Here is an 11441-nt window from a genome sequence, read left to right on the forward strand (position 1 = left end):
AAAAACAAAAGAAAACCATGAATCAACCTGATCCTGCTGAAGTGAAGCAGAGCGAAGTTACAGAGGTTTAATTAGAGACACAGTTAAGCATTTTGCAATTTTGCATAATCTGAAAAAGTTTACATTTCTTTTGTATTGAACAACAAAAATGAGGCCTCTTTTGTTGGAAGTCAGTGAAATTTAAAATGAAAATAAAAGTAAGAGGGCATTCATGACGATGTTTATGTGAAGCGAAATGTGAAGTGTAGTTTGGATCTTCTTTTGCTGCTGGTTCAGTCAAATTTGGTTGGAGAGAGACAAAACTGCAGTTTCAGAACACAAAGCGCGACGCATCAGAATCTGTGAGCTGTTGGCTTTCAGCCCCAACGGCGTGTACGTGCAGTCGGGTGAGAAAGCCGACATCTCACTGATTCTGATGCGTCGACGGGTCCGCCCTTTTTGTTTAGATCCTTGTGCAGAATCAGTGTCAAAATTTTGTGAGGTTTAACCTGAGATTCTGGCGTTTCAGGAAAAAATAATTTATATTTAAAAATCGATTCAGGATTTTAATGAATCGATATCACGTTATTCAAGCTAGAATCGATTTTAATTGGAAAATCGATAATCAAAACCCACCCCTAAGCAAACCAGAATTCATACATAAGGCGCATCAGATTATAAGGTACATTGTTGATTTTTGAGAAAATTAAAGGATTTTAAGTGCGCCTTATACTCTGAAAAATATGGTACTATGTGTTGTGCCCTTAAACTCACAAAATGACAAACTAGGTTTTGGTGTTTTAACCAAAAACTGCCGGATGAATAAAACATCGTACTCAGTACTGGAACTCTTTAACAGTCTTTCTCACTTCGTGCTAGAATTACTCCATATTACTGCAAGAACTTGTTTGACTGTATCCGACTCAAGGGTTTAGGTCTCTTCCCTTAATTTTTCATCCATCAAACCGAGGCCTTGAGTTTTAGGTTTCCTGAAAAATGCTCCACTTGTCTGATATATCAAAGTTCTATTAAAAACATCTCAGTCTGCTGGTTAATCTAAAGTTTAATGTATTACTTTTTATAATCATTAAAATAGTGTTTTAAGAGTTCGTTTTAGCTGCTCAGTGTGCAGTTTTTCTGTCTTGACTGCTCATACTGTTTGTCTTTTTGTCCTTTTCACATTGCTTTTTGTCCTTCTCGTTGCAACATTGGCTAGTGACCACCTCTGACCTTCTAGCTAATAGCTGTATGAGATAATGCCAGAGTGACGCACAGTTGCCCTGTAAAACTCTGCATCATTTATTATTTTGTGATAGAATCATTTTTTAACCTTTAGATTGTGCATGATGGCTTTCAACTGTAGTGTTGTGTCACAATGAAATATTATAGCAGTTGGAAGGTGATAATGGAGATGTCAGAACTACCTTATCTGTTTGCTGTACAATGCAGATAATACGCTTTGCTCGCTAGACTGGCTGGTAGAATATCTCCATATCTAAGCAAAGTAGAAAATATTATGACTTACTGTTACATTAGGATGTCAAAGAGCAAGTAGTACGCCAGGGATGTGCAGAGAATTTTTAAGGGGAAAATGACAAACAGGCACTGGTAATGTCATGTTTGGGAGTACAGAGCACAGCACTGCATATTAAAAAATATAGACACAAATTATGTAAATTAAGAAAAACCTTCATTAATTTGCTGCAGATACTCAACAGAGGCAAAAAAGCAACACTATCAAGGATTTTGTCTTTTTTTTTTCCTTTTTTTTTTTAGTGGCCGGTAGTTACCAGGGAGTCATTGACTGGTTTCCAGGGCTGCGTGACTGAGGCTTTAGCAGCTTCATAGTGAATGCCAGCAACCTTCAACAACCTTTGCAACTGGCCAGGAGGAAGTCATTGTTGTGGTTATTTAATGTCCTTAAAGAAACAAACATTATCCATGATTCCATGACAGATCTGAGGATGTGAGGGCAAATACTGTGTCTTCCACCTCCAAGTAACATCACCTGCCTTTATGTCTTTTGCACACCAGTTCCAGCTACTAGATGTGACAGATTGAAGCAAAGTAGTATTAGAAACTAAAACAGTCTTATAGATAATCAACTTTAGCTCCTACACTCATTTTCGCCTAGTGAACAGTGATTGCCACACAGTTGCCAACTGGTTCTACGCCTGTGTATTCGTGGTCTTAGTTTAATTTATTAGGATATTATCATTAGCTGTAAGAATGCATATTCATACTGAGGTCTTATAAAAACTTTACATTGTGACAATACACAATAGCAACCGAGAAACAGCTCAACTGGAACACCAACAGACAAGAGAAGCAATACCTCCATCCTACAATATAAACTAGGTATAATACTTCATTTAAAAGTATTATATATTATATATAGTATTATACTATGTTGAGTAAGCTTTCTGAAAACTAACATTGATTCATGTCATTCATTTATTTAATTAATTAATTACTATAAAATCTATCTATTATCTATTCTATTAAAAGCTTGGCAAAATGATTTTGTTTTCATATTTTTGTAAATATGATTTTACTGGTTAATAGTCTCTAGTCTCTGCCGTCATAGTAAATTCCATTTCTTCATAGCGTGATGACCTTAAAGAAAAAAAGAATAGTAATATATATTAAATATATTTATGTGTTTAAATTAGTGCTGTCAGCGTTAATCTCGTTAAAATGGCGTTAACACCGTAACCACATTAACGCAGCAGCACTAGTTTAAATAAAAAAAAAAAACATTAATCACTTCAGTTTTTACAGCAAAACATTGAGAATAATTTTATTATGTAGCGATATTTTTTTACCGTTAACTCAGTTTCCCTGGGTTTGTGTTATGAATAAATCTTACTTTTTGGTACCAGTACTGGTTTTATTGTGTTGTATTCATCCGTGACGCAGGAAAGACGGGTGGACTTCCTGGTGGAGCTTGCAAGAGAGTTGGCTCACTCTCATGTAGCTGGGAAAAGGGCAAGAAAAGAACAGTTGCTTTGGACACAACCCTCCACACCTAGTCCTGGAAAAAGAGCCATGTGTCAGGTCAAACACAAATGCAAGAACAATCATGCCACTGTGCGATGTGTTCACTGCAACAGATACACATGTGGTAAATGCAGACTACAGATACCATGGCAGTGCCAGGATTGTGAGTGATTGCTGAAAATGTTGAAATGTACTCACTCACTTTTTATTATTATTTGTAAAAATGTGTACAAATGGTTGGGGTTTTTGTACTGTTTTTATCAATAAAGGACATACACCCATGTGTGTTGATTTCTCCCTAAGAAGACAAACTGAAACACAAGTTTCCTTGTGGCTCAGGAAACTAAACACTCCAAGTTGGTGACTTTTGGAGATTTATTTTCCTGGATGATTGAGAATGCATCAAGACGAACACAAAAGGAAGTTCACCGCTTTTAGCAGCCCCCCCCCAGACAAACAAAGAGGCAGTTGGCAGTTAGAAATCAGCAATCGTTCACACACCCCCACTCCCCTCCAGAATTCTCAGGTAACAACCTAATTTACATATGAATTGATGACTAGCCAATTTAGCTTCCACTTGGCTGAAGCTAAAGCCTAGCTAAAAGGTAGAAAAGCCAAATGGCTGCTCTCTGGGACTCTAGAAAAGGACGGTCCGTGAAAATGTTGGCGAACATAAACCGGCCCATGGCACAAAAAAGGTTGGGGGCTGCTGCTATATAGCACTGTTACTGTGTCTATTGAAATAAAAATAAATAATAAAGTATGAAGAACATATTTAATCTTTTAACAAATGCATGAAAATATTGAAAAATCTGTGATTTATGATTATTTTAATTTGCGTACTTCTTCTAACTCAATAGAATTTCATGCATTAAGAGACGTAGCTGGCCCTGTCTAACAATTGTATGGTAAGATTCCCAGGAGCTTGAGGCAATAGCAGCACTACTAACTGTGTTTACACGTCCGTTACAGTAGATGCTACAAGTAAATGAACACACAGTGTCAAAAAATCTTCAGTAGTAATTATTGTGTCTTCATTGCACTAAGGGATTGTGTAATCAACTGCTAGTGCTAGTGTATACACTAATCAGGCATAATATTATGGCATCGGTTAGTAGGAACATATTAAAGTATATCCCTAATATGCATTCCTAAGATACAATATGAGGTAAAAAACAACAAAAGTTAAAAGAAAGTCTCCAATAAAATAAATATTAAAGACTCACCACGTATTACCAGCAGTTAGTGTATATGTCTCTTCACACCTGAGAGTGTATCTGAGTTCTACAGGTGTTTGCACTGTCAGCATTGTATATCCGGTTGTTAAAAGTGATCTGCGTTTTGTTGTTGCTTCCATTGTTTTTCCACAAAAATATGCATTATGAGATGAACATTACCATCTGCTGGAGGGCAGAAGAGAAGAAGAATCAGATTAAGACATTATTCTCCAAACAGACTTTTCAGTAGAAAATTTCCAAGCCAGACTTTGTGCTAAGCTGGAGTGGATAGTGTCAGACTTGCACTAAAGACTGTAACATTGAAAGATATTAACATGAATTAAATAAGCTGAGGGAACGGGGATTATGATTTAAATGACAAATGGACTTGATGTAAGGTTTTATGACTCAAAGAAAGAACTTGATAACTTCTTATGTGTTATAGTTGCTTGTTTGACATTTGTTTCAATGTTGTTCTTTCTTCTCAGCACTGTGCACAGAAGAGTGTGCCCATGGACGATGTGTCTCTCCTGATACTTGCCAGTGTGAGCCAGGATGGGGAGGACTGGACTGCTCCAGTGGTGAGTACTCAGCAGACAAACAGACAGTAAATGGAAACATTACTACAAAGCATTGCATTACAAGCGTAATGTAGCATAATGTAGCTTTGAATAACAGTAACAACAGTAATAACAGTAACAACAGTAACAACAGTAACAACAGTACCGCAGTCGATAAAAATAAAATTGGCCTCATCCTTTTCTATTTTTGTCTACTTTTCTAACCTGTTTGGTTTTGTAATATTTGAACATAACAGTTCATAGCATTTCTTAGTATAACTTACCATTACATGGCTTTGCATAACATAACACAACATTGTATAACTGTAGAACATTTAGAGACAAACTATCCGAATTTCAGGAGCAGGACCACTCCTCCAAACATGCGCCCTCCTGTTCTCATCTGTATGACCCCCAGTTCTCAGTTACTTCACTTTTCACTGACAGAATTTGTAATCCTGATGTGTAAATAACTAGTGGTGACACAGAACGTTAATAGCAAAATGATCAAACACTTCATGAAGACCAACCAGTCATGTTTTTTAATGTTAATGATTTTATTTATATTTATATCTGTATGTTAAAGCAGAAGCTGCTGTAGCACAAGCTTCCATTGCTAGTTGTATTTGTTGATTTGCTGAACAGCATAAAAACATGTGAAAGGAGTGTTTTTTCTGGTATACGGACCAATATAATTTCTGAGCAGTAGCTTGGTACAAGGCTAAGGGATCGGAAATTACCGTAGTAACATAATTTAAAACATCTTATAAAAACAGGTGATGTGTATTAAAACCTTTTAAATATATATATTCCATTATACCAGGAAAACATATATTTAAAAAAAATCATTGCTTCTAACAATTTTGAAACCTTTAAAAACATTAGATTTTGATCTGTGGCTATTACTTGTTTTCCTGCAATAATCCAGCCTAAAACATGAGCAGCATTTAACTATTAGTGACACAGCATAAAATTACAGATTGGCAATGTGTTTAAAGGGACAGCTGGCATTAACCTTATGTCACGAGAGGGCAGAGGTCAATCCCTGTTGATTGTGCAAATCAATACATTTTGTTTCGTTTACCTTTAGCTTCATACAAATGCAATATGTAGGAAAATAGAAACACATGCAACATGAATGCAAATACATAACACTGAAATAAGACAAAAAGCTCAAATTCACAAGCTGCTGTCCCGTGCATTTAGCCAGAGGTAAAGAGTGAAGTGGACATTGTTGACAGGTGTGTCTAATATACGATGCTGGGCTGCATGTTCAGCTGTGCTGGGATTTTTGTCTTTACGCGCTCATTATGGAGAGAAAAACTTTTTATCCATGTCTGGCTGACAAAGTTTAACCATTACATGAGACACAAACAGCTAAAATATGCTTTGGCTTTGAAAAAGCTACTCAGAGCTCATCAGTAAAAAAGCATGTAAATGTAATGTGTCAGAAGCATTGTCTGTTTCCATGACAACAAATGGAGGCCTGTTCCATAATGCAATGCAGACAGAAGAGCTCACAAAGAAACCTCATCGTTGGCGTCAGTGTTTTATGGACTTTGCCTAACTTCCAACAACCTTGTGGAGCGAGAGAAGTGAGGTTACTTAAAGCCTTATAATCACAGGCCGTTTCCTGTAGGTGACTGAAATCCTTCTGTCAGCTGTATCATGCACAGCAGAACAGAGAGACAAAAACACCTTTTTTAATCTAGAAGTTATACCAGAGATATGATAAGAGAGCCACATTGCATCAAGGAATTCTGAATTTAAACCATTAAGCTCAATGGTCAAGCTCAAGAAAGACCCTAAGGCGAGCTGGCCTTAGGGTCTTTCTTTTGGTCCCCAAACATGAGAATCATCTTCATACCCTCAGAATTATGGAATCTCTCTGGGATTCCTCTGAGAAGATAGAAGGAACCAAAATCACAGAAGAACTCTGTAAAGTCCTTCAAGATGCTGGAACATCCTAAAGTTGAACCAAAAGTTTATTTTAAAAATGTGCAAACACAGAAAAAGAGCAAGATGCGGACAGCCAGGCTCCAATTTCATTCTCAAACTTCTTGCAAAGCTAACATTTCAACCCTCTGTCTTTCCTGTCTGTACAGTAACATTGCAGGCATTTTCACATTTTCAGACATTATGGAAAGAAATGGTTTTAAAACATTTTTACAACAAATTTTACACATTATGAGATTATGAGCAAAGTCTAGACATACATGTAGAATAATTGTCATGGTCCTGGGTCTGATAATTATTAATATTGTGCAATATTGTGGCACCCTGCTTTCCATGTTCATTTATTTCCTGTTTTACTTTGACAGTCCCGCGTCCTGTGTTACTGTATTCTGTTTTGACAGGGAGGAACTGTCTCATGTGGGTGATCAGCTGTGTTCACTCCTGTTCCTTATTTCCTCGTTACCCTCCTGTGTATTTAGTCCTCTGTCTTCCTCCTTCTGTTGTTGGTTCATCTGTGTTTCTTCCCTTGTGTTTCCAATTTTCAGGTTTCTAGTTTCATACAATATTTAGTTTTCCCAGTATAGGTTTCGTTAGCTTCATCCTAGTCATTCTGTGCTTTTTGTTTGTACTTTGATTCAGCCAAATAAAAGGCTCGCTTTCTGTTCATCACCTCACTCTGCCTCCATCGTCTGCTTTTGGGTCTACCTTCTCCTCACTCCACGCCGTCTGCCTCTGCAAATATAAAAGTAAAAGCCCTTTTGCACTAGTACCTACTCGGTTCGGGTCGAGTCTGCTCGACTTGGTTTTTAGGGTTTTCCATTAGGTGGTAGTACCTGGTACCAAGTACTGTGTTAGTACTTTCTCTGCTGGGGTTCCAAGCAATCTGAGTTGATCCAAAAATGTGACGTCAACAGGCCGCATCGTGCTGATTGGTTGACTTAACAAAAGTCAACACTGCCATTTTTGAAACCCGACGACGAGGGAAATGGCTGCACCAAAACCCACAGCATGGTCCAGCTATTAGGTGCAGACTCGTACCATGGTGGGGGTGTTTGTATATTGCCTCCATGTCCTGTCTCTTCACAGAACTTTCGGCCGTGTTGCTGTCACGACTCCGGGCACATTGAGGTGGTACGCCATTGTAATGGAAAACAACAGAAACCGAGTCAATTCAAGTCAAGTCACGAGGCAGTCTTCTGGTGTTTACTATTTTAGCCTTCATGTATCTTTTGCATAGTTCTTAACAAAGGCTATGAGTAAACGAATGCAACTGTGTCACATCTGGAAAATAATTCTCGCTACACAGAAGTAATCTCTGTTGATTGAAATGATATACTTCTGAAACTGCCTACGCAGCAGTTTGCTTCTCATGTGCCTGATTCTATAAAGAATCTTTATCATCTTAAATTTCTTCTTTGCAGCATTTTCTTTCTTTTTATCTGATCCTTTTTGCACATGATAATCTTTGTCATTATAATCACAATCCCTGCATTACATGATAATTTTCATCAGACTTTTTCCTTATCTGTCGTTAATTTCTTCTCTTTTAACTGCTTCTGAAGCTTCTCCCAGAGTCCCCTGTTCTGTCTTTGCTTTCTCTCGTCCTGCTCCTTCTCTCACTGCTTCAGCCCTGCTTTGTCTGAGCTGTTTATGCTGCCTGGCAGAACAACAAAGTTCTTCACCTGGACAGGGCTCTAGAAAGGGAAGGTGGCTGAGGCTCACACATTGCTACATAAACTAATCTGATTAGCTGCAGAGGAAGACTTAACACAGGCTTTCTTTTTCATTGTTCAGTGTTTTTAGTCACTTGAAGTTTGACTTACTTGTTAGTCACAACTTGTGTTCGACAAACATAAGACGCATTTTCTAACACAACAAACATGTACATCACAGTCACATGGAAAGTATGTCTGCATACAATATTATATTTAGTATATTTAGTAGTTCAGAGCAAAACGTGTGTAATAGATTTTGACAAGAGAAATATTTTCAACATGAAATGCTATAAAACCCTGTAAGTCAAAGTTTTTGCAAAGAAAGCGCCCCCCTTGGTGACACTAGGCCATTGCATGAAACGTGTTCATGATGGAAAGTACCTCGACTTAGAAGCAGGAAAGGGAACTGCCAGTAACTAACTGGCACCTGGCTGGGGACAGCAAGTCTAAGCATGTGTTTCAGTAAAAGCAGCTGTTGATCAAAATTACTTTAAAATGAGAAAGAGGGGGTTACAGTATACCTCACCCATTTAAAGAAGCATGTTCAGATTACACACAGAGCAACATTATTTTATTTAATTTACATCACGTTTTCTGGTTGCTGTACTCACAAACAAAACTGTATAACACTGACGGTCTTTAGGACCTTTGGGTTAAAAAAATGGGTTATACAGTGTTCAGATCATTCTGCTTACAGGGATTACCTACATACACTGAGCCCTTTATTTAAAATGTTGCTCACTTGACCACAATATATCTGACATAATACAAGGAAAATACATTCTCTTTTAAATTTAAAGCAAATGAATCTCATTTTATTTAACAAACTGAAGGTTGAAGTGATATTCAAGGTCACAAAGTAGATTTTGTTTATCTGCCTCTGTTATATGAGTTCTCGTGACCGAATCATTGTTCAGCACTTTCCCAGTGAATCGGTTTGTAACATATGAAGTGAAATTGTGTCAATTCTACTGATTTGGATTAGATTAAGTGAAGTGGCTGGGTGATATTTAAGCCTTTAAATTCATTCATGTTGCTGGTGCATCATACAGGACACTGCTGAGCCATTCTGTATTAGAAAGTAATATGATTTGAAACAGCGTAGGACAAAAGTGACCACAGGATTCTTTTCTTTGTGCAAAGTGTGTAAAAGCATGTAGAAAACAAACACATTGCTCATTAGGACGAGCTCGACATCCCCATAGGAGAGACGCTTCTGTCTCACGGTGCAGCATCTTTACAGCAAATTACATCCTTCCACAGGTAATGAGAAAATGACAAATTGTACGACGAGGATGTGTGGAGGCAGAATTTTCACGCTGAGCTGTTTTAATCTAACACGGGAGAAAAATGTACTCCCCGATGTTCAGATTCACCTGTCGTACAGCCACGTTATCCACAAAGCAAGGTGTGATGCTGCTCTGTGCAGAGCTTTGCTTTAACACTAAAATATACAAGAGGGAGGAAAAGGAGAGGGAGGAGATGCATAGATGAGTGCAGGAACAAAGAGACAGGTCGAGAGATGTTACAGACAGCCAAACTTCCAGAGAGAACCAGACACATTAAATTGAGTTTGACTTTCCCTGTGTTTACTTCCACTCCCTTCCTTAAACAAGGACACAAGTGGGCCATCAATTCTTCATCCTCCCTTTCCTTTAGCTTAAGTGGTAGCAGATTTACCTAACCCATGTCTTGGCTTGGCCTCAGTCCCTTGGCTCTTGCGCAGCAATAAAAACAGTAAACAAAGGGGAATCTGGAGTACATCGAATAAGAAACGGGGGCTAAAGGGGCTGTGAGGCTCATTAGGTGCCAATAACCTCCTCATCACCCAAACAGCACATGTTAATAGCTAGGGGTTTATGCTGAACTGGGCAGCACCAGGGAGGGCAGTGTGAGAGTATGCAAACCTGGGGAGTGGAACCAAGTGGTTAAAATGAAACTGATATTGAGATGCAGTCGTTTCATTTCTACTTTAAACATGCAGTCGGCACAATTTTCTTTTTCCTCAGACTTATTTGAGTGTTTGAGAGATGTGCTCAGCAGAAGCTGAAAAATAGCTTCTACTTTTAGGTTCTGTTTTTATTGTTTTAACCCTTTAAAACTTTTTAAACTGTCAAAAGTTATTTTCTCTGAAACAAACCGTCTGCCACTTTCAGCTAAATCAAATTTTGTGTACAATTATAATTGGACACTTTTGCCAAATGCTCGGTTTTCCTTTTTAAATTTTGCCATCTTTAAATAATACAGACTTTGATTTAGTTCAGTTTTATTTGGCTTGACGGGCGGTGTCCTGCAGGTTTTAGATCTCACCCTGGGTCAGCACACCTGAATCACATGATTAGTTCGTTACCAGGCCTCTGGAGAACTTCAAGACATGTTGAGGAGCTAATTTAGCCATTTAAATCAGCTGTGTTGGATCAAGGACACGTCTAAAACCTGCAGGACACCGGCCCTCGAGGCCTGGAGTTGCTCACCCCTGATTTATACAGTACCAAATCACTGAGCATCACATACGGTGACACCAGCAATGTAGGAAATCACACATCCTTAGTAATCGCACATTTTACAGCACAGCATAAATACATTGATGCATCTATCGGAAACGTTACTGGAATAACTTTTGTAATTGGTTTTGCTTCAATGAGATTTTACTCAATGATTCCCAGTTTATCATCCTTTTCAGAAACCTCAGATCAGAGCAAACTTGTAGATGCTGTGTCCATTTAATACGGTGCCTCACCAAACCACGAAAAGTACATGCAGGCAGAAGTCGCAGTAAGTTTCAGTCTGCAGTCAGAACAGAGGGAGATAATTTATTTCAGGCCAACGTGAAAATAATCACGGGAAAACGTTTAAACTGACATAACTAACAAAATTACAGGTAAATACATATTACCTGCCTAACGTAATAATTTCTGGTAATTAAGGACCCTGTAATGTACTTCATACTTGCTCACTAGTAACTTCTTGGCTGTTATACTGAGTTGACAGTGCCCTGCTGGCACTGCAGCTTC

General features: G+C 38.2%; 1 protein-coding gene across 8 annotated transcripts in view; it reads left to right on the forward strand.

The window, feature by feature from the left end:
* The window catches only part of LOC309705044 (multiple epidermal growth factor-like domains protein 11), a 245181-nt gene that overhangs the window by 89073 nt on the left and 144667 nt on the right, over nucleotides 1-11441 (forward strand). For all 8 annotated transcript variants that reach the window (XM_082530613.1, XM_082530615.1, XM_082530616.1 and 5 more), the window contains one exon: nucleotides 4685-4777. In XM_082530613.1, coding sequence (XP_082386739.1) covers nucleotides 4685-4777 — 93 coding nt within the window. The remainder of the gene's footprint in view (nucleotides 1-4684; nucleotides 4778-11441) is intronic.

Source organism: Aulonocara stuartgranti, assembly GCF_965226115.1.
Source record: "Aulonocara stuartgranti genome assembly, chromosome: 1".
Lineage (NCBI taxonomy): Eukaryota > Metazoa > Chordata > Actinopteri > Cichliformes > Cichlidae > Aulonocara > Aulonocara stuartgranti.